The following is a 23538-nucleotide window of genomic DNA, read 5'->3' on the forward strand; positions in this document are numbered from 1 at the left end:
AACAATATTCTCTGCTAAGAAGAGTGAGGCGGGGACTCGGAGAGTTTCACTTCCGTCGCTCTCCCCACACGGTCCCCTGTGCCGAGGGTACAGTCCAAAGTTTTGGCTCCGCCGGGCGGGGCTCCAGGGCGGCGGGAACTGCAATTGGTGGCTTTGAAGGTGCAGCAGGCGGGAACAGCTGATGAGGAGAGAGACGGCCGGCGATGTGGTACGGTAAGAGTACCCCTGACGGCACGGCATCGGGCCCCCGAGCGTGGCGGAAGCCTTGAAGAAGCCACGTCCCAAGCCTCTGAGGCGACTCTTTCGCGACTGCCGCAAGTCCCAAGGTGTGGGATTGGTCCTTGCTCTTGGGCCGGAGGCTGGGGACTACAGTTGAGGCTGAGGTGAGGAGGGCGATGACGCTGGGCCGTGACGTCACATCCGCCCGTGGTGGGGCGGGGCCTCACGTAGGGCCTGCGTCACGCTGGAGCCGCGCCGAGCTGTCACCGGCGAAACTATCCCAGCCCTGGGTTTCTGCTTTCCCCAGAGTTGAGTGTTCTTGTTTTTGGTTAACCTTGGCGTCCGTCCTTTTCAGTCTTTGCAGCCTCTCGCATTACTCCTGCTGCTCCTTGTGGCAGCTCTTAGGCTGTGCAGATTTCCAGGAAAGTTACTTAAAAGGGACCTTTTTTGTCATGCGTTCATTCAGCTGTTATATCTCGAGCACCAAGCCAAGCACTGTGCTAAGCGCTCAGATGTAGAAAGAAGTTAGCTAATCACAGGGAATCAGAAGAGTTTATTCAAGGGTTTTCCAACTTTATTGATGAGATTCTGTGGACTCTTTCTACCAGAATTCTTTAGAATGGCATTCCCAAAGTTTAGCGGGAATTAAGACTCTTAGTCTTAAAATGCAAAAATCTCAAGCCCTTCACGGTCCCCCACCCCACCCCCAGTTTAAATCGTTGGAGCCCAGGAATCTGCATTTTAACAACCACCATCTCCAGTGTTTTTGATGGGAGACGTTGGCTTGATATTGTCACCAACTGTTGGACCCTAATCCTTCCCAGGTTGTTTACCTCCTCAGGCACGTCTGCTTGTGGAGAGTCTCTAAGACTTCATTCCACAAGTATTTCCACTAGACAGTTCTTGGGCTGACACTGTTCTAGATTCTAGGAATGCAGCTATGAATAAGACAAACATAGTTCCTGCCCTAGTGAAGCTTAATCAAATATTTAATGCAATAAAGCAATAAGCAAGATAATTTCAGATAGTTCTGTAAAGACAAGGTGGGGAAATAACTAGATTGGGTGGTCAGCGTAAGTCTCTCTGTGAAGAAGCATGGCTGAGACCTGAATTACAAGAGCCATGTGAATATGTGCAGAAGAACCTTCTAAGCAGGGGTCACCGCAGATGCAATGGCCCTTAGCTGAAGGGATCCTGTTGTAATAGAGAAACTAGAAGGGCAGTGTAGCTGGAGCTCAGAAAGCCAAGGAGAGAGTGGTAGATGACGGGGAGGCAGGAACCAGACAACGCAGGGCCTTGTGGACCATGGTGAGGATTTCAGTCCTGACATTAAGGCAGGTGGGTCCTGCATCTGGACAAGGAAATGAGTCAGGCTCAATTTTCATGATCCTCATGCTGCTCCCACATTCTTAATTCAGTTATTTTTCTCTCTAAAGAACTAATCATTCCTCTTTATTTTTAACTATTGTTTTTAGTATCTTTTCAAAGTATTGGGTTGGCCAAAAAGTTCGTGTGGGTTTTGCCATAAGATGTTACAGAAAAACCTGCACGAACTTTTTGGGCAACGCAATATATTCAACTACCCATATATTTTCAGAAGTGGGTGATGGTAATAAATTATATGCCGTGTTCAACACTTAAATGGTAGAAATACGTCGCAGCCAGGATTCTTTTAGGGGAATCTCCTCTATTTGCCCTTGGAAATCCCATAGTCGTGATGGAAGCAGGTGAGATTGACAGACTGACTTCTGCCTCTAGTCATAAACGCAGCCCTTCATGATCTCTGACCTCACCTCCCCCTCTGTGCCTTTTCACTCACCACTCTGACCTCTCTGGAGGCCTCCTTCTCCCTGTCCCTTGAAAACCCCGAGGCTTGTGCACTTGCTGTTCCATCTGCCTGGAAAGCTTCTCCACCAGCTAGCCCCATGGCTCACTCTCCCTCCCCCAAGGGTTGGCTCAAATGTCACCTTCTCTCTGAGGCCTGCTCTCCATCCCCACCACCCATTGCCAGCCTGCTCCACTTTCACTGCTTCCTAACACCGCTCCGTTTTCTCCTCAGCACTTATCACTTTTAACATTTTTTGTGATTTTGCTGTTGCCTGTCTCTCCCAACTAGAAAGGACGCTCCATATTGGCAGGGATTTTTGTCTTTTTGGTTAAAGCTGTATCTATCCCCAGTGCCTAGAAAAGTGCCTGGCACACACAGGTGCTCAATAATTTGATACATGAATCAGTAAATGAGTGAATGATTCACATGTCATTGCCATCAAAAGATCAAAACACTCTAGCCAGGAAAGGGGGGAGAGCACTAATTTTTAAAAACTCTAAAACATATTTAAATGTACGCTTAAGGAGAAAATAGTTTAATCCTCCTGTTGGAACACTGTTTGCAGAGCGCCTGAAAAATGGTAAACGTTTGAGTGCTTGACCTACAAATCAAAATTCTGGCTAAAAATATCATGCTGAAAATTCACTAAGTTACACTTTTGTGTTTGGTTAATACTTTATCGTGCTGTTTTTGGTTTTGTCTTTACGAAAGTGCCAAAGAGATGGATGAAACTGTTTCCGAGTTTTTCAGGAGGACCATCTTGAAAATCCCATTGACTGAAATGATGACAATACTAAAAACCTGGAATTTTTTGTCTGAAAATCAACTGCAGACTGTAAACTTCCGGCAAAGAAAGGAATCTCTTGTTCAGGACTTGGTTCTGCTTTGTGAGGTAACAGTGTTCAAAATGATCAACCTTGAACATGATGCTACCCTTTGGTTTTCTTCTTTCCTTTCTTTAGTCCGAAAGAGATGTAAGGTAGCTGCTAGGCTGTGAAGTTAGGAGGGCTACGTACCACAATAGCGGAAAAGGAACTAATTTTTTTTTTAATTTACTTTTGGCTGCGTTGGGTCTTCGTTGCTGCGCGCAGGCTTTCTCTAGTTACGGCGAGCGAGGGCTACTCTTCATTGCAGTGCACAGGCTTCTCAGTGCAGTGGCTTCTCTTGTTGCGGAGCACGGGCTCTAGAACGCAGGCTCAGTGGTTGTGGCGCAAGGGCTTAGTTGCTCCACGGCATGTGGGATCCTCCCGGACTAGGGCTCGAACCCGTGTCCCCTGCATTGGCAGGTGGATTCTTAACCACTGCGCCACCAGGAAAGCTCCTCCTCATTCATTTTTAAATAAATATACTTTATGACCCAGCAATTCCACTTTGAAATTTAGACCCAGCAATTCCACTTTGAAATTTACATATATGGAAAACATAATAAAAAAAAGGAGGTATATGTAATATCATAATTGATAAACATTTATATACCTAGTTATAGATATGTAAATATCTATATATAAAGATGTTAACTAGCATTGTTTACACACAAAAAACTTGGAAACAACTATACTTAGGAGATTAGATAAATAATATGTCCACATAAAATATTCCTTAACCATTAAAAAGAATAAACTAGATCTTTCTGTATAACACTGAAAGAAACTATATAATATGTAAACATATAAATGTGTGTGTATACCGCAGTGGTTCTCAGCTGGGATGATTTTGTCTCCCAGAGGACACAATGTCTGGAGACGTTTTTGGGTGTCAAAACTATGGGATTGGGGTGCTGCTGGCTTCCAGTGGGTAGAGGCCAGGAATGTTCCTTTACATCCTAGGACAGCTTCTACAACACAGATTTATCTGACTCAAAATGTCACTAGCACCTGGTTGAGAAAACCTGGGATAGAGGAACTCTAGACGGATACCATAGATTAAAAAAAAAAAAAAAAGTTAAAAGTGATAAATGAGGATTAGATCGGGGGAGAACAGTTGTGAGAACCTGTAATGAGACACGAATCAGAAAGTGTATGTATTACTTAACAGAAGAGCATAGATGGGAGACAGGTTGTCAGTAAAGTACTGAGAGGGCCCTCATCTGCTCTAAGCAATCCTAAAATGTGCTGTAGATGGGGTAGAACCACACCTATCACCACAATTACTAAAAATGGTATATTCTCTTTCAGGAGAATCGTGCAAGTCTCAATGATGCAGCCCTTTTGGACATCATTTGTAAGTTTTGGTGATTTGTATTTACGCTTAACCAGTCCAGTTTCATCAGAGAGGCAGTTTTGTATGTAACGGCTCAGATTCTAGAGTCAAGTTGACCTGGTTTCATATTTCAGCTCTGTCACTTACCAGTCTTGTGTCCTTTGCCAAGTCACACGACCTTTTTTTAAGCCTCAGACTTTTCCTAAGTAAACTGGACATAATAACAGCTTCTACTTCACAGGATTGTTATGAGGGTTAAATAAGACAAGACTTGAAAAGCCCTTAGCACAGTAACTGGCATACAATAAGCACATAGTTAGTGTTTGTTAGGCTTTGCATTATTATTAACAGAATTTGAAAGCAGATGTCTGCGACTGTGTTCTAATTACAGCGCAGCCTTTTAGGAACGTAAGGATTAACAGTGACCGTACTTGCACGTAGAGTGGTCATGGCGGCACTAAGTGGGAGAGGCACACATGGCTCTGGGGTCTGCATGTGCAACTAGAAGGAAATTGGGCCCCCGGCTAAGATAGGAGACACTAGAGGTGGCCCAAGCTTGTCACAAATATCATGGATTAGTCTAGCATGTGTTCTATTTGAGGAAATGTCTGCATTTGTATTTAAGTCCTTGCCATTTATCATGAACTTCTACACGGTGTTTAAAAGAATCATTAACGACAAAAAGTTTTTAATCTCCATTATTACGACAGCAACCTTATTCAAAGATCATTTAGCAGGCCATCTGAACTCTGAAACAGAGAACCAAGGAAGAAAATACCGGAAAGAAACAAAACCCTTTGGATGCTATCTTTCAGGGCAGGCATCACATTATACCTGATTACACCTGTTTTGGACAGAACTGGATAATCAAGAACTGTCAGGCCATCGCCATAAATGGGGTGGGATGGGGAGACAAGGATGCCAAGGCACCAAAAAAAAGAAAAAAAAAAAAGACACAGGACAAGAAAAGTAATAAGACAAAGGCACAGCAGGTTGGTGCCCTTGAGTATTGGGGCCAACAGCTCCTCTTATGGGGTGCAGAGCACCTTGGTCCTAGGTCCAAAGACACAGGGATGCAGACCGAGGTCAGCGCAGGGATAGAGTAAAGCCAGGATGACAGTGTGTTGGGACTGAACTCAGTAACTTCCTAGGCCCATTTTTACTCCAAGATACTCTTAAGTTTGTAACTCCTAGAGGGTGTCTTCTATATCATACATTCATTCATTCATTCCTCAAATATATATGTTTAATGCCAGCCAGTGGCTAGATGCTGGGACTACAGCGGTGAACAAGACTCAGTCCAATATCCCACAGGTACAAGCAGTGTAAAAATGAACATCTAAATGTATGCTGTAATGTCAGGTAGTGGTAAGTACTATGAAGGAAACTAAAGCAGGGCGGGATGGGGGGTCGATTTTGGTAGGGTGTTCAGGGTAGGCCATTCTGCACTGTGGCATTTTAGTAGAGACCAGAATGAGATGTGCAACGAGCTAGAAGAAGAGTGCTCCAGACTAAGGAAAGCCGACAGAAACACCAGTTCCAGGAACACATCATCCCTGGCTTGCCGCATAGATGCAGCAGTCTGTGGAGTAGACCTGTGTGGACAGAATAAATGGTCTAAGAATAAATGCTAAATCTCTACTATGTTGAGTAATTCTTTATGACTTGTTTTATTTGTCTGGAGTAAATTTAGTCCATTTAAAATTTATATTTTGAATAAAGATCTGTATAACTTAATTCGTAAATTACTGTTAATTTTCTCCACTTTCACGTTATTAAAAAAATGTATTTATAAGTTGAAAGTTCTCTGATATTATAGTTACTCGAAAGTTCTCTTGATATGATAGTAATAAGCTCTTCCTCCCTGTCTCAGATACTCAATTTCATCGGCATCAGAAAGTTTGGGATGTTTTTCAGATGAGTAAAGGACCAGGTAATGTTTTCTATTTTTAACTGAACACTTGTATTTGATGTTTTGGCAATTTAAAAATGAGTAGCAGTTTGTTCCTCTTAAGTCTCTTTTCTTTCCAAATGTGGTGATTATTACTCATGTATAGAAAAATGAGAAATATATCTGGTGACACTCTGTCAGGGGTACCAGCAGCGTTTGTGTGATTTGATCATTACTGCTCTTTGACGTTACACCAAATGCTTATCTTCAGGATCTTTGTAAATGTATTGAAGACACTGTAGCTCCCTTGATTCTTCTTGATTTTTCTTTTCATTTTGACAGGTGAAGACACTGACCTTTTTGATATGGAACAATTCAAAAGTTCATTCAAGAAAATTCTTAAGAGAGCATTAAAAAATGTAAGAATAAAATTTATCTGAATTTCCATAAAATTCAATTTCATGGCATCTGTGCACTTAAAATTCGCTACTACATTCTTTTTTTCAATTTGTAAGAATTTCAGTTAGTAATATTCCATACTGTTCTATTCCATATCAAAGACAAACTCTACTCGGTGTAAAAACTTTCCTCTCCCCTTACCTCTCAATTCAGGGGCACTGCTTCTTTCTCAAGAGCAGCACTGCCCGGTAGGACTGTACAACGATGGAACTGTTCTAGATCAGCACCGTCCAGGACCCAGCTAGTAGCCACATGTGGCTGGTGTGACTGAGAAACTAAAATGTTCGTCGTGTTTAACTGTAATGAATTTTAGTTAAATGGCCCTAGGTGGCTCGTGGTCACAACGTTAGGGTAGCTCGAGAGCACAGAAGAGTCCTCAGCTGCCAGTCTGCTTCCACAGGTACCACCTCAACATCTTATCCTAGGTTGAGGTGATTGCTTTTTTTTTTTTTTATATTGGAGTATAGTTGATTAACAGTGATGTGTTACAGGCATACAGGAAAGTGATTCAGTTATACCCATACAAGTATCCATTCTTTTTCAAATTCTTTTCCCATTTAGGTTATTACAGAATGTTGAGCCAAGTTCCCTGTGATATGCAGTAGGTCCTGAGGTGGTCACTTTTTAACAGCCTCTCATTCCCTTTCCACCTTACTCTGCCTTAGTCCTTGCATATAAAGACATGCCAACCCTGTCCCATTCGCTGTGCACTGCCCGTCCTCTCTGGCATAGCGGTGTTCCCTCTTCTCTGATAAACTCCTTGACCTGCCTCTCCATCCCCTCATCCTGTCTCTAACTGGTCCTGCTTTCTACTTACCCACCTGTCACTGAACATATTCCCTCATCTCCTTTCTTATAATGACCCTCTGTGTGTGCTGTGAATCCATCTCCTATGTCCTCATCCAACATACCTGCTTTATTTTCCTCTGTTCTCTTGCATCCTTAATCTCTTGCCTCTTCTGATTCCTCCTCTACTGCTTATAAGTGTGCTCAGGTCTCAGTAAAAGTACATCCTTTCCCCAGGCTCATCCTCAAGCTCTGTTCTTTCTGCCACAAGACTCTTGGAGGGAAATATTTTTTCTTGCTCCGGATGTGTCCCACACGTGGAAGCAATCCCACTGGCCCCTCCTCACCGCCCCCTTCACTTTCCTCCAGCAGGAGCAGGGCCTTAGCCTGAGTGAGAGCAGCTGCCTGCAGGCAGCACCTACTCTGGTCTGTTCCTCCAGGGCCAGCTCTGCCCCTGCAGGGAGACCACTCAGAGCAGTCCTGCCAGTTACCATGTAGGCTGCTCTGCCTGCTTCTGGATTTGGTATCAGGAGGGCCACTTGCCTGGAGCAAACTCCCCATTCCTTTAATCGCTGTATTTTTTAAAACATTTCAATAACCCTTAAGACAAGTCAACCCGGCCCCTACCCCCAATTACTCTCCTTTGTCAAAAATGTCCTGTTTCTCCAGATGAATCTTAGAAACATTTTCTCAGGTTTACAGAACAAAACAAAATCTTCAGCCGTTTGAGTAGGGGTGCATTTATTTATTTTTTGACTGTGCCACACGGCTTATAGAATCTTAGCTGCCTGACCAGCGACTGAACCCAGGACCTCAGCAGTGAGAGCGCAGAGTCCTAACCACTGGACCACCAGGGAATTCCCTGCATTTAATTTATAAATTAATTCAAAGAAAATTGTGAACCAAGAGAAGGTATGTCTCCTTTTCTTTTTTAATTTTGTGAATAAGCAAGCACTTTTTTTTACCTTGCTCCTAAGTTCTTATTTTGGATTATATTATTTGAAAACTCTTCTTACCATGAAATTATGAACTTTGCAGACATTACAGGAGAGTCCTGTCTGGACTGTGGCTGTGGCACATGCACCTGCTTTATTTTTTTAAACAAAGAGCCTCATTACCACATGATCCCTGGCCAGCCCTCCACAAGTGTTGTGGATATGTGGTTTGGACCCTTCTGGAAGCAGCCTTCTTATGAAGCTGAACATGACTGGCTAACTCATCTTGAGAAACACTCGTCTCTCTCTCTCTCTCTCTGGTCCAGTTCAGAGTTTATCTGCATCTTCCCTCCCAGCACCTTCCCACTTGATGGTCTTTCCTGTCCCTGTTTTAGGCACCAGGAACTTCTGTTCTTTTAACCCCAGGCCACTGCCCTCACCAGGCATGGAGAAAAGAGTCTGAAACACTTACATTTCCTCCCACTTTGATGCCCATGTATTTCAGTCGTTAGATTTCTCTTTTCTTATCACTACCAAAAGCTTTTGCCTCCTGAATGAATTTCAGGCACACTAGCGGGGGAGGCTGGGGGGACAAAGGAGCTTTTTTACTGATCATATCTGTCCTGCTTGAAAGGCCAGCTAGAGAGTGACGTGCTTTGTATACTGCAGGTTTTAGATGAGGATGAGCAGGTAAAGGCCTTGTGTCTTCTCTGTCTCCCCATCCCTCTACTCCGAGCTGGCCCACGTGTCCTCAGCCCTTTCCTCAACTGACTGAGGACTCCCGGCTTATCTTCACCTTCCTCCACATAACTTAACTAGTGGCTGGATAACTCCACTTTCCGAAAGGCTGATGATGGTGACGTCATGACAAATAGCACCTCCTGGTGCCCAGGAGTGAAGAGTGACTCACCTGCTGCTCTAGGACAGGCACCTTAACCTTTTTGTGCCAAGGACCCTTTGGCTATTAGTGAAGCTTATGGACCACTTCTCAGAAGAGTGTATTTAAATGCTATAAAATAAAATCCATAGACTCACAGGGGAAACAAATGGTATTAAAAATACAGTTAAGGTATTAAAATGGCAAATTGTGATAAGTAATGCATGTGCTTCTTTATTAACACAATAAATAATCTCATGATGGGTCTAAAAGCAACTAGTTTCAAAGTACTAATAGGTGTAAATGATATTTTTGAGGCATGTGCAACAATTATAATATGATAAGAGTATTTGGGATTTCTATGGACAACAAAGTAACGGGTCTTAAAATTCCACTGTTTTGATGCCTACTTTCCAGTTGAAGGAGATGCTAAATTTCAGTTAGAAATTAGTACAAATAAAGACGAAATTTTCCCCCCATCAAGTCCACAGATGCCCTGAATTCTAACCATGGACTTCAGGTAAAGAACTCCTGCCCTGAACCAATGGGGGAGAGAAGCTGATATGAAAGGACACAGGGAGCCTAACTGCGGAGTGATGGGTGGAGAGTGAGTGACTGAGTGAGTGTGTGTGTGTGTGTGTGTGTGAGAGAAAGAGAGAGAGAGAGAGATTAACTGCACATCATACCAGGTAAAACTCTTCAAAATACAAAGTTCTTGGAAAAACTTACAAAGAAGAGACAAACTAAAAACTGCTTCAATCGTAAGGTAGCACATTTTTTGTCCCTTTCTATGCCTGTATCATGTAGTATAATAATGATGGTCTGTGTTAAGTATGTTAATGTGTTAAATATGTGGTGATTCTTTGTATTGTAAGCTTCATTTGATTCTCACGCCAAACATACGTATGTTCAGTAGCTTGTGGGCCTTGGCCAGTTACTGACAGTTGATGGCTACTGGAGGATACCCTGGCCAAGAGAACAGTCCCAGTTTCGCCAAACCACTTAGGACCCTTGGCCACACTTGTTTATGTCATCTTAAATTTTTTTTTTTTAATTTTTTGCCTGTTCCACATGGCATGTAGGATCTTAGTTCCCTGACCAGGGATCACACCCACGCCCCCCACATTGGAAGCACGGAGTTTTAACCACTGGACCGCCAGGGAAGTCCCTTGGCTGCACTCGTTTAAGCTTGAGCAATATTAATCTGAGCTCTCCTCTGTGAAACGCTTTATCCCAGGTATTGCAGGAGGATATCCATTGAGGTAGTTTCTTGGGAAAATAATAAATATCTATATTTGGGCCCTGCCTCTACAAGTATCTGAGTATCTTCTTTACTTTAAGAATGTGAGATGGAGCATCGGCCAGCCGGGCCAGGATTACACTGACTCTGTGGACGCCCTTTCCTCTTAGCCTACTGATTTTTAACCTTCTTTTGGACTATAGACCCTTATGAACATTTTGATAAGTGGCACAGCACCTCTCTAGAAAAGCACACCTTTAGACATGTCCATCCAACGGTGCATCCAATTCAGGAGGTCACAGACCTCTTTAAGTCCCTTCATGAGCCCTCACTTAAGTTATCCTCATTCTAGACTAGAGACTACCTGACTCCGTTGAATGCTACCAATTTTCTCCTAGCGAAAATGTGCCCTCCGTACACTACGCTCAATGTTGACTTTACACACTTATTTTCTTTTGTAATGTGATGCAAAGAGGCTATTCAGAATAAGATCCTGTCCTCTTCCATTCGAGCTGGCAGAGGTCCACTGCATGCCTGTTGGGGCCGAGGGCTGTGCTGTTCATCTAGGGGAAGGTCAGACTGCTCTGTACCCTCCATGCCCCTTGTCTTGGGTTCCTTGTCTGATACACTGAGGAAATTTGGGGAAGCAACCAGATAAAGAGTGCGCAGAGTCAAAATACAGTCGGCCCTCCATATACATGGGTTCAACATCCATGGATTCAACCAACCACAAATTGAAAATATTCGGGAAAAAAAATTCTAGAAAGTTCCAAAAAGCAAAACTTGAATTTGCTTTGGGTCAGCAACTGTTTACATAGCATTCATGTTGTACTTATGATTATTTACATAGCATTTACTCTCTATTAGGTATTATAAGTAACATGGAAATGATTTAAAGTATGTGGGAGAATCTCACAGGTTATTTGCAATTACTACACCATTTTATATGAGACTTGAGCATCCTCGGATTTTGGTATCCTGAGAGGGGTATCTGAGAGGGGTCCTGGAACCAATCATCCAGAATCCTTAGGGACAACTGTGACTGCCTTCTTTGCTAATGTCAGCAGCCACGTGATCACCAGGAATAAGATACAAGAGGGAGGAAATACAGAGATGTGGGCAGGGGATTCCCTGGTGGTCCAGTGGTTAGAATTCCACGCTCTCACTGCCGAGGGCCCGCGTTCAATCCCTGGTCAGGGAACTAAGATCCCACAAGCTGCACAGCACAGCCAGGAAAAAAAAAAAAAACAAACCAGGGATGTGGGCAAGCCAAGTGTGCCTGTCTCAAGTATCTCCAGGGTCTGAGCTGCAAGGGGGGCTAATAATCTAGGAGTGAGCTATTAATTCCATAGAAACTGGCAATCATATTTAAAAGTTTAGAAAGGTCTATATTTTATCCATGAAATGGAAACCATGTAGAATTTCTTATATTCTCGCTATGTAACTTTGCTTTGGGGTAATTTTTAGCACCTGAGCTAAATGCATAAAAGCATTAGGATTAGTATTTTTTTGAGCCCATTGCTACATAGAAATCTTACTATTAAACTTTACAGTGCATGCTAGGTCTGTGTTCAATGCTAAAAATGCTTCCTTATAAGATATCTCATTTGTGAGGCTGCTTTACTTCATAAACTCTTACAGTTTTTCAGGACAAAGCCCAAGAAATTATTGAAAATTTCTGATGTCATATCCTGCTTGTAGGATTAAAAATTTTTTCCTTCCAAAAGACTTTGCAAGGCACGAATGTATCTTTACAAAACGACCACAAAATACTTTCCCAAAGATTTCCCAAAACACTGTAATGAAGAGTAGGAGAGGGACTTCCCTGGTGGTCCAGTGGTTAAAACTCCATGCTTCCACTGCAGGGGGCATGGCTTCAATCCCTGGCTGGGGAACTAAGATCCTGCATGCCTCACGGCACGGCCAAAAAATAAAAAAACGTAGGAGAAAAGACTGCCAGACCTCAGCCGGTGTGCAAGATTATAATAACATCCTTCATCCCTAAAAAGCACCTGTTGTTGGTGCCACATGAGATTTTAATTAGGAAACTTACATCTTTTTTTTTTTTTTAAATAAGGTGACAGTCAGCTTCAGAGACGCTGAGGAGAATGCAGTATGGATTCGAATTGCCTGGGGAACACAGTATAGAAAGCCAAACCAGTACAAACCTGCTTACGTGGTGTATTATTCCCAAACACCATATGCCTTCACTTCTTCCTCCCAACTGAAAAGCAATCTACCCCTTCTGGGTCAGGTATGGAACCAATTACTATAAGCTATAATGCTGTACTATCCTTATCTCAGGTCCGTGTAGGTTTAAACTGCTCAGTATCATTTGATATAAAATGCGACCTGTAGGGGGACTTCCCTGGCGGTCCAGTGGTTAAGTCTCCGCGCTTCCACTGCAGGGGGCACAGGTTCAGTCCGTGGTCAGGGAACTAAGATCCAGTATGCTGCACGGCGCAGCCAAGAAAGAAAATACCACCTGTAATTCTTCATCTCCTAAACTAAGAAGCAGAAAACGTTATTATTCTACAAGTGGGAGGACAGCATAAGCATTGGTTTAGAACTCTTCATTACTGTCCTGTAAGTGAGAAGTAGCACACAATCAAGGCAAAAATCCAACCAACACAGAAGTCTCTGAACAGTCTTTTAAGACTCCATACCCTTCTGTGCAATCCCATTCACCCAAAATAACTGCTTTTAACAGTTCTGCTATTTCCTTTCAGAAGATGTTTTATTACAAAAACCACACGGGTACATAGGGTCTGTAATTCGCTTTTTCTAACTTAACAGAACATTTCAATGAGGTTACATATGAATGTACCTCACTACTTTTTCATGACCTCATCATTTACCTATTAATGAACATTATTTTCATTTGTAACCATTTTCCCCACATTGCGTACACAAGAAGCGTGCTTTAACAGAAGATGGTCCTCTGGTCAGAGCCTGCTTCTGTTTATGGTTCTGCCTTTGGTGTCACAGGCTTCCTAGCATCTTCCCCCAAATAAGCCATCCCTAAATTAGCCTGGCAACTGCTGCTGCTTCCACCGTCTTAACATTCACAACTACAATGGTGCTTCAGTTGGTTCCAGAGCTGATTGTAGATAAGCAGCTCTGCCATCCTGGCTGCATCATCTCTAGTGCCAAGTAGAACACCAAGTCCTCCAGGCAGGCGGACTTGTCATTTAAATTCCTTAGGTGTTTACTGAAATGGCAGAAAGATTGCTACTGCTGCTCACTTCTATTTCTTTCTAACACTTAACTCTCCTTTACATTTGGAGTCTCTTCCTCCATAATAAATGTTGGTTTTCCATCCACTGACAGCCAGGTGAGTCCACCCTGTCCCACCTAGTTTAAACATCACCCCAAAAGCTAATGTTCTTTTCTAATGTGTATCTTAAGGCAAACTTACTTCTACCCTCTAGTTCCAGGTAAATACCTTATTCTATTAATTCTGTTTCAGTCTTCCAACTTGTTTCCCCAGACGATGGGAAGCTTTTATAAGTTGCATTTAATTTGCACTTTTTCCTTCAAAATTTGTCCTAAAGCGTACATACATATTTGCATTTTTGTATGGCAGTATCGTAGTATTAATGACTAGTAATCAAAAATAGTAACATTTGAGTATTCACTGTTTATTCTTAACTCTGAATTTCATTTATTGTAATTCCTAACTTTAAACAGGATCACTTTGGGACTTCCCTGGCAGTCCAGTGGTTAAGAGTCTTGCTTCTACTGCAGGGGGCACGGATTCGATCCCTGGCTGGGGAACTAAGATCCCACATGCTGCTTGGTGCGGCCAAGAATTAAAAAAAAAAAATTTTTTAATAAAAAAAATAAACAGGATCACTTTTCTAAAAATGGTATTACAAAAGACCTTACATTTGTGAGAATCTTAATGGCATTAGCCCCTGTTTTTGTATTTCAAGCTGAGTAACAGGCCATGAGATTTAATTGTTCTAGATTTTTTCCTGAACAAGTATTGTAAATACAGAGATAGACACAGTAATGCTAATAGTCTTGCTAATTTTCACTTCAAGGCACTGACAATTGCTAGCAAACACCATCAGATTGTGAAAATGGACCTCAGAAGCCGGTATCTGGACTCTCTTAAGGCTATTGTTTTTAAACAGTATAATCAGGTGAGCCCATCAGTGACTCTATTTAAAGTGAAGTCTCCATTTTCTCTTTCACACATAATTTAGAAGCTGAGCAGGTGGGAAAGTCTACCTCCAGCATAGGAGATCACGTCAGATATCCCTGAAGTGCAGAAAGTTTTCAGTTAATATGAAAGGAAACAATATAATTTCTCTCTCTCATCTTTTTATAGTTGCATTGTATTTTATACTGCCCATTAGTCATTGGGGTCTATGTTATAGGTCCCTGTTTCCAAATCATCTATTCCAATCAGAATTTATTTTTCTCTTCAGAGTAACTCGACACTGTCTTTTGAAGCTGATTATATTATTCTGTTCTGCAAGAGAGAAGCAGAATTTTTTGTCCCATCAGTCAAGCGAGTGATACAGGAGTTGGAAGTAAAGGAGAAGGCATTGGTTTATTATGTCCCACAATTTATTTGTCAAAATTATTTAAAGTTCCCCTTTAATGATAAGAACAGATCTGGCCTTGCTCCGAGGCTCAGGGGGGGTTTTTTTGTTTTTTTTTCCTCTGCATGGCATATGTGTGCTCAGATGTTCACATTCCTATAGGATTGTTAAGGCTCTGTGTATATCTTTGAGCCCTTAGGTATGTTATACTTATGTATTTTCATCTGTTCTAAGTAGAAAGAAGTGATGGCTCTCTGCAAGCTACTCTTTAAGGAAAAAATCTAACATTAAGAAGTTAGATAATGATTTTCTCCCACAGCAGCCCCTCCCTCTTACCTACCACCCTCCTACCAAATTGCTATCAATGGTTCTCCTATGACAGTTGCATTTCTAGGAAAATTCATATTGTCAAACACTTAATTATAAAAACAATGGCTTCAGTGGGGAAAGTAAGCGAAGGGGTCTGAGAGGTTCAGACTTACAATAGGAAAGTTATTTTTCGATAAGGAATCTCAGCAAATTTTTTAGTTATAAAGACATATATATAAAGCTGAAACATCACATTGTAAATGCTGCCTCTGATTCCTCTAGCTTTTGCATTCACCAGCTATACTTCTTCCAGATCCATTTTTTACGTTAACAAGGTACAGAGCTCCTCAAATAAAGCAGCCATGTTGCTGGCATTCTCTGCCAACATTGCTGTAGGAGAAATGCTCAACTCAGTCTGCAAATGGCCTCAAATCTTTGTGTTGGGAAAAACTAAAGATAAGATTTGCCATATTTTTGTGCATTAAAAGCAATTAATATCTATACTTCAAGGTGATAAAATTAGGAAAACATTCACTTTTTTCTTTTTTCTTTTTCCTAGACCTTTGAAACTCACAACTCTACTACACCTCTACAAGAAAGAAGCCTTGGGCTAGATATAAATAGTATGTGTGTTTTAAGATAAAAACTGAAATTTGGAAGGACATTCCTTTTCAGATTTCTGTCACCCAGGAAAACATTTATGTACCAGGATGTGATTCAAAAGTATTTACTGTTTTCAGAAAATTGAAAATTACATTTCTGTTGAAGTGGGGAAGCTAAGCTACCATAATCTCTTTTAGAATTTACTAGACTGGCATCTAATAATAATCAGAACAAAAACAAAACTTAACTAACAGTTGTTGAGCATTTCTTCTGTGCCAGGCACCATACTAAGGTGTTTATATGAGTCATTTCCTATTTCTTCACAGCAGTCCCATGAACAAGCTCTTTTCATCAGGAAACTGGGTTTCAGAGAGGTTTAGTAACTTGTGAGGCAAAATCACATAGCTAGGAATCGGCAAAGCCAGGAGTGAAATCCGAATCTGAGTCTGGAGCCCAGGCTCTTAATGCTTCCTGAGTACTTTATTGCATCTCACAGGTATTGCGTTATTTACAAATTGAAGGTCTGTGGCAACCCTGCGTTGAGCAAATCTCTCAGCGCCATTTTTCCAACAGCATTTGCTCATTTCACGTCTCTGTGTCACATTTCCATAATTCTCACAATATTTCAAACTTTTTCATTATTATTATATTTGTTATGGTGATCTGTGATCAGTGATCTTTGATGTTACTACTGCAAAAAGATTACAACTCCCTGAGGGCTCAGATGATGGTTAGCATTTTTTAGCAATAAAGTACTTTTTAAATAAGGTATGTACATTGTCCTTCTAGACATAATAGTGTTGCACACTTAATAGACTGCAGTACAATATAAACATAACTTTTATATGCACTGGGAAACCAAAAAATTCATGTGACTCACTTTATTGCAGTGGTATAGAACTGCACCCGTTTATCTCTGAGGTGTGCCTGTAATCAGAATTGTTACCCTGTTGCTACTCACAGGTGACATGAGTCCTTTCCTAGAAAACCCAGGAGAATATAGTATGAAACTACTAATGTAGATCAGAAAGTTCAGAAAAGGGATGGGGTACAATATAGATTTATAAAAATGAAAATGTTCCTCTCTCTTGGCAGTGATTTGGCAATAAAATGAAATGGTACAGCCATTATGAACTAAACATATTTATGACTTTCCAATGGCATAGGAACTGCTATTGATGTCATGTTAAGTAAAGAAAGCAGGATACAAAATTGTGTGTATTTTATAATCCCAGTTTAAAAAATACATATCTTTTTATTCACTGAAAAAAGGGTTAGACAAATAGATTAAAATGTTAACAGTACTTATCTCTGTGTGGTAGAATTATGGGTGATTTTTATTTTCTCTTACCAGCCTATACTTTCCAGCTTTTCAACAATAAGAAATTATTACAATCAAGAAGAAACAGTAAACATTATTTTTAAGTTATGCAAGCAAGTTGAAAGGTTAGGAATGAAAGGATGATACTTTATGAATGAAATATATATTATTATAATAATATTAAATATATAACAGCTGTTTCTCTTGAAATCTTCCATCTGTAGTGGATTCAAGGATCATTCATGAAAACAAAACAGAAAAAGAGAGGGTCCAGAGAGTGACTCAAGAAATTTTTGGAGACTATCCACAACCAAGACTAGAATTTGCACAATATAAGGTAGGACACTGCTATAAACTAACTACAACTTATCAAGATTTTTTAAAAAGAACTAAAACTAAGTGGAAAACAGATCTAAGAAACTGTCTCTTATTCATTTGTCACTTTAATGTTGTATAAGAAGTTTATGAGTTAAAATAGACTTTATCATATTTAGTAAGTTCCTCTGTTGCAAAGGAGACCTTTGGAAATTTTGAATTTGCCTTTTCATTTCACCTTTCATATTAATTCAGTTATGTATAACCAGCTGTGATCTGTATTTTTGAGAGAAAAAAAAAAAGGTAGGTTATACCTTTCTAGCCCACCCACACCTAGAACAATGCTTGCACATGGTCAGTGCTCATAAATACTTATTAAATAAAAGAGTGAATAAATAAGTCATTACAAAGCCCAGTTGGCAAGCAGTTGGAGAAAACCCAGCAGCCTGCAAACCTGGCTCATTACAGAAGCTTGCCCACCAGGAAAGCCAGGTGGGGGAGCAAGCCCATGGCCACCATTAGAAGAATTCAAGGCTTATATCATGATCACGCTAATCTAATACTCATGCTCATACTCGTAACACCCTCCTCCCCTCAGACCTTCCAATAAAATTCTTTCTGCTTAGAAGGAACCTTCTGCAGCTACGGACCACACTTTAAGTCTACCATTGATCTGCTCACTCAGGCCCAGTGCCTGTTTGGTTTGATTTGTTTCTAGTGGGAAAAGTTGACTGACACCTTTCAAGTGATGCTCCCTGAATGGCAGGTTTCAACCCATTTCTTTTAAACAGCTCATACTCTTAAGAAGGTCATTCTCAAAGTGTGGTCCCTGGACCAGCAGAATCAGCCTCAGCTGGGAATACGGGTAAGAAAGGCAGGTTCTTGGCCCCATTCTAGTCCTACTGGATTGCGGACTCTGGAGGTGGGTCCCAGACAGCTGTCTTCACAAGCCCTCTAGCCGATTCTGCACAGAGAACCACTGATCTAGGATACATAAGATTTAGTCCACAAAACTTCTCTTTATATGCATCTTAGAATGGGTCTATTCTATAAGTCAAGGCATACATTTTTTCATACCTGCTACTAATTTTTCCCTACGTTTTCTATTTTGAAAAATGTCAAACCTTCAGAAAACATGCAAGAATATTACAATGAGCATTCATTTCCCCTTTGTTTCAAAATTTACTAATGGTTAACATTTTGCCACATCTGCTTTCTTTCTCTTTCTTTATTCTGAACCATTTGAATTAACTGCAGACATTACTCACCCTCTAAATATTTCAGCATTCTGTCTCTAAATTTTAAGAATCATTTTAAGTTAAAAAAAAATAAAATGAAGTTAGAATCTAAGAGCCAAGTACCTACTGAAGTAACAGTACTTATATATTTGATGATATGAAGGAACTGTTATTAATTTTTTTAGGTGTGGTAATGTTATGGGGGTGAAGTTTTGAGAAAGAGTCATTTTTAGGACTCTTTTAGATACATTGAAATATTTGCAGGTGGGATACTATGGTGTCTTGGATTTGCTTGGAAATAATCCAGTGCGGGTGGGCAGTAGGGAACGGAAGATAGGGTAATAGATGGAACAAGACAAGTCATTGTTTCAGCTGGGTGATATGCACATGGGGACTCATTACACTGTGCTCCTCGCTTTTGTATGTTTTCTAAATCTTCTATAATAAGAAGTTAAACTGCGGTAGTGACTCAAAACACAAGACATTTTTACATCGAAATGACAGGTTACAAAAAACTGCTCATTTTCCATTAAGAATGCAAACCTAATGCTCAGGTAAAGGGCATCTGAGGGCGGAACCGACACGCAAGGTCTCCTGTGTGTCAGGCACTGTGCACGCTTGGCCTTTTGCATGCGATATTGTTGGATATACTGGTTGCCCTCAATGTTTGCAATTAGCAAATTAAATGGTTCCCACCCCCATTAGTCCCTGTGTTTCTTGATAACAAGAATTAGTGAAATACATAATCCTATTTCTTTATATTTTGCCATTGCAACTGATATATTTAATCGTCACTTAAAAATATATCTGTTGACAGCTTGAAACAAAATTCAAAAGTGACCTAAATGGGGGCATCCTGGCTGAGAGAGAAGAACCCCTCCGGTGCCTGGTTAAGTTCTCTAGCCCCCATCTTCTGGAAGCACTGAAATCCTTAGCACCAGCCGGTAAGTAGTCAGGACACTTCATCAGCCAGAAGAATTAACAACATACTACATTCGACCCTCTCTTTGCTGACTAATTGCCCCTGAGCTTTCTCATGGCTCTAGGCTGCTATCCCATCATGCCCTGTTTTGCATATTCTGCTTCACTTAATGGGGGTCCATGATCCACCCTCTAATCTCGGTCATTTTTAAACTGACTCAAATCGTTGTCCCTGTGATTATTTTCATTTTCTTTTCTTTTTTTTTTTTTTTTTTTTTAATTTCAGGTATTGCAGATGCACCACTTTCTCCATTGCTCACTTGCATACCCAATAAGGGAATGAATTACTTTAAAATTAGAGATAAATAAGATGTATGTGGTTTTGTAAGCACAGCATCCTTGACTGTATTGCATATGCATTTTATAATGACTAGCTGGATAGCTTCTATCTGCAAACTTGTTTTAGAGATTAATCCTTGATGTTGATGATTTAGAAATGTTCAGTATAATTCTTGGGACTGATTCTTTCCTCCTCCTGCAAAGCATAGCAGTTGTGGGACTTTAAGATGTGACAGGATGTCATTTCTCTCACTCCTGTCTCTCCTCAATCCTGGAGAGGTTTGGTTCCAGTTGCTGGTTTCCAGGGATTTTCTCTTAAGCCTTGGATCACAGAAAGAAGCAACAAGAAACTATACCCAGCCCGAAACTTTCCAGGAGAACCATAAAATTGGTCCATTCAAAAGGCAGAATTGGGCCCATTAAGTTATTATTGCAGGAGGTAGCCTATCAGTTGATTCAGCTATATAAAATAATGATTTCATTGTAAATATGGTACTTCTCGTCTATTTTATCATACATATGGCATTCGAACTGACAGATAATATACAGGTTTGTGAATAAAGATATTTAAAAATGGGTGTATCGGTCACTTGTGGTGAAAATCCTTCAGTGATCATCACTAAATTGCATGTCCTTTTACAATAACACTTTAAAATCTACTCCTTATCTTGATCCACAAAGGATTTGGGGTTATAACAACATATGTTACAATTATGATAAAATTAAAAGGTGAGGGGCTTCCCTGGTGGCGCAGTGGTTAAGAATCCAACTGCCAATTCAGGGGACACAGGTTCGAGCCCTGGTCCAGGAAGATCCCACATGCCGCGGAGCAACTAAGCCCGTGCGCCACGACTACTGAGCCTGCGCTCTAGAGCCCGCGAGCCACAGCAACTGAGTCCACGTGCTGCAACTACTGAAGCCACGTGCCTAGACCCTGTGCTCCGCAACAAGAGAAGCCACCACAATGAGAAGCCCTCGCAACACAACAAAGACCAAACACAGCCAAAAATAAATTAATTAATTTTTAACAAAAAATTAAAAGGTGAGGAAATCTAGGCAAATGAAGGACAGAAAAAGAATAGGAGGACAAAATAAAACTAGAGGTAAGATTACCACGTAAGAACATACAAGTGCCTCCTCAACTGCTAGAATAAAAGGGAAAATTTGGATGGTGTTAGCCAGTGGCCAAAGCAGAGGAGAAAAACACCAATTTAAATGAGATATTTAAAAACTAGTATATCAGTTACTTCTGATGAAAATCAAAAAGAGGCTTAATATACAGATATAAACACAATCAGAAGGGGCTAAACAATGCTTTATACCAATATAATGTATTGGTACTGTGTATACCAATACCAATAGGTATTTATGTGAAATATATTAGTTTAGATTTAATTAGCAAATGGCTTAGACACTTCAGTTATCTCAGAGTGAGGCACTGAGTCTGTAGGGGCTTAATAATGCTAATTTTTTTTGTAGACCACAGTCATGGTTTAGAGCATCTGTTCCTATGTGCACACATATGGTAGGCACTTCTACTCAGTGCCTGAATGCCCATATTAGGTCTATACAGAGGCCCTGCAGGTTCCTGGGATGGTTTCCCATAGGCTCACAGCCCTTTCTGGTGCTTTGCAAGGATGTGCAATGAGAGCCTGAACGAGAAAGCCACTATTAATATTGGGTTGGCCAGAAAGTCCCTTTGGGTTTTTCTGTAAGATGTTATAGAAAAACCCAAAGGGACTTTCTGGCCATCCCAGTATTACCCAGCCTAGAGTGGAATCACTTGAGCCTGCACCCTGCAGCCCTCCCAGACAGAGGCTTCTGCTTCAGGAAATGAGATACAGGGAATGCTTACCTGGTATGTGCTTGACGATCCAGAGACACATACGCCATTCAGATGCAGTCCTGGGATCAGATGGAGCAGTAAATGCAGATCCAAGGATCTCTAGGCCAAAGGAATTTAATGCACATTAGGTAGGGTCTCCAAAAATGAAAAAGAGCTCATGTTTACTGAGCACTTACTATGTGGCAGGCGCTGTGCCAAGTATTTTATACGCTTTATCTTATTTTCATAATAATCCTATAAGGCAGGTGGCATTACTTGTCTCACTCTATTGACGTGAATACCAAAGCTTAGTACTAGCTAGTAAGTGATTGAGCCCACATTAACCCCAGGCAGTTGGCCTCCAGAGCCTGCCCTCTTGGACACTGTGCTGGAAGAAACAATAGCCTGTGGATGCTATCTCTCACACAGATGTGGGGGGTTTTGGGCCCACAGTACTTTTTAATTCAGAATTCGTTACTGTGAAGCAGAATAGTACCCTTCTCAAAGGTGTCCACATCCTGATCCCTGGAATATGTAAATCTGTTACTTTACAAAACAAAAGGACTTTGCAGATGGGGAGGTTATCCCGGATGTCCTGGATGGACCCAGTGTGATCACAAGGGTCCTCAAAAGTGGAAGAGGAATAGAAGAGAGCAGAGGGAGACCTGACTACTGAAGAAATCAGAGTGATGTGAAGAAGCCTCAACTCACCATTCATTAATGACTTCAAGAAGCTGGAAAAGGCAAGTAAACAGATTCTTCCACAGAGCCTCGAAGAAATGCAGCCATGCCAACACCTTGATCTTCACCTAGTAGGCTCATTTCATTCAGACTTCTGACCCCCAGAACTGTAAGATAACAAATCTGTGTTGTTTCAGGCCACCAGGTTTGTGGTAATTTGTTATTGCAGCAATAGAAAACAAATAGAGCTGCTAATATATAAAAGCTGGGAGTTTTCACATAAAAATCTTGAAAAATAAATCCGGCGATACCAAAGACGAGTAGTAGCCGCTGCCCCCTTTAAACAAAGGATGTAACTCCCATTCCGCTGCAGTCCTCACCCCTCCCTTTTGACTACACCTGGCCTCCTACACTCATTTAAATGACCTATCTGCTGGTCCCTCTTCCGACTTAGGATTTGGAACCCTCCTCTGAGCTACACTGTCTCCCAAACAGTAATCAAATTTCAGCAGTTAAAATACAGGCAAGTAAACCTACCCTCCCTAAAATGATTAACTCTGTCAATTATAACAATTCTTTTGTTTGTATAATGTGACCTCGGGCTAGTTACTTCTCTTCAAATATGGGAAAACTTATAATACGTACCTGCTAGGTCTGTTTCGAGGACAAAATGAGATAATGAAAAGTGCATTCCCAGTGTCTAGTAAACAGAGATAGTTGTAATTCACATACTCTCGCCTCTCCTCCTGTTGAACACTTGGGTTATTTCCAATCTTTGGGAAGTAAAGTTCCTGAACGCATTGCTTTTTCTTCTATCCAATTGTGGCCCGAGGTAAGATTTCTAGGAAGGCGAACAATGGATCAGCGGGACCAATACGTCCTACCTGTCCCCAGGAACCTCTGTGAAGTTTTGTAACCCGCCCGCCTCATCTGGTGGTGGCTCCTGGCAGACGCGCTCTCCGCTAACCGCACGCGACGCCGCGGCCGCCCGGGCCCGCC

The 23538-nt window shown here is 41.2% G+C and overlaps 1 protein-coding gene and 1 long non-coding RNA gene across 8 annotated transcripts; one reads left to right on the forward strand and one right to left on the reverse strand.

The window, feature by feature from the left end:
* Positions 1-92: 92 nt before the first annotated feature.
* On the forward strand, positions 93-20710 carry CENPN (centromere protein N). 7 transcript variants are annotated; one of them, XM_032613768.1, is made up of 11 exons: positions 93-213; positions 2759-2939; positions 4222-4267; positions 6120-6179; positions 6480-6556; positions 12512-12688; positions 14481-14582; positions 15856-15919; positions 17445-17557; positions 19591-19717; positions 19981-20707. In XM_032613768.1, the coding sequence occupies exons 1-11, from the start codon at positions 182-184 to the stop codon at positions 20061-20063; spliced, it is 1062 nt and encodes a 353-aa protein (XP_032469659.1). In that variant the 5' UTR covers positions 93-181; the 3' UTR covers positions 20064-20707. The 7 variants fall into 7 exon arrangements, with proteins under 7 accessions (XP_032469659.1, XP_032469661.1, XP_032469660.1 ...); XM_032613770.1 differs by having other exon boundaries at positions 156-326; positions 19981-20607; XM_032613769.1 differs by having other exon boundaries at positions 169-383.
* A 1176-nt stretch (positions 20711-21886) lies between these two features.
* On the reverse strand, positions 21887-23454 carry LOC116744686. The gene is made up of 3 exons (XR_004347121.1): positions 23185-23454; positions 22570-22706; positions 21887-21978 (listed from the first exon to the last, which is right to left on the reverse strand). It is a non-coding gene; the product is annotated as an uncharacterized LOC116744686 (long non-coding RNA).
* Positions 23455-23538: the final 84 nt, after the last annotated feature.

Source organism: Phocoena sinus, chromosome 19 (assembly GCF_008692025.1).
Source record: "Phocoena sinus isolate mPhoSin1 chromosome 19, mPhoSin1.pri, whole genome shotgun sequence".
Lineage (NCBI taxonomy): Eukaryota > Metazoa > Chordata > Mammalia > Artiodactyla > Phocoenidae > Phocoena > Phocoena sinus.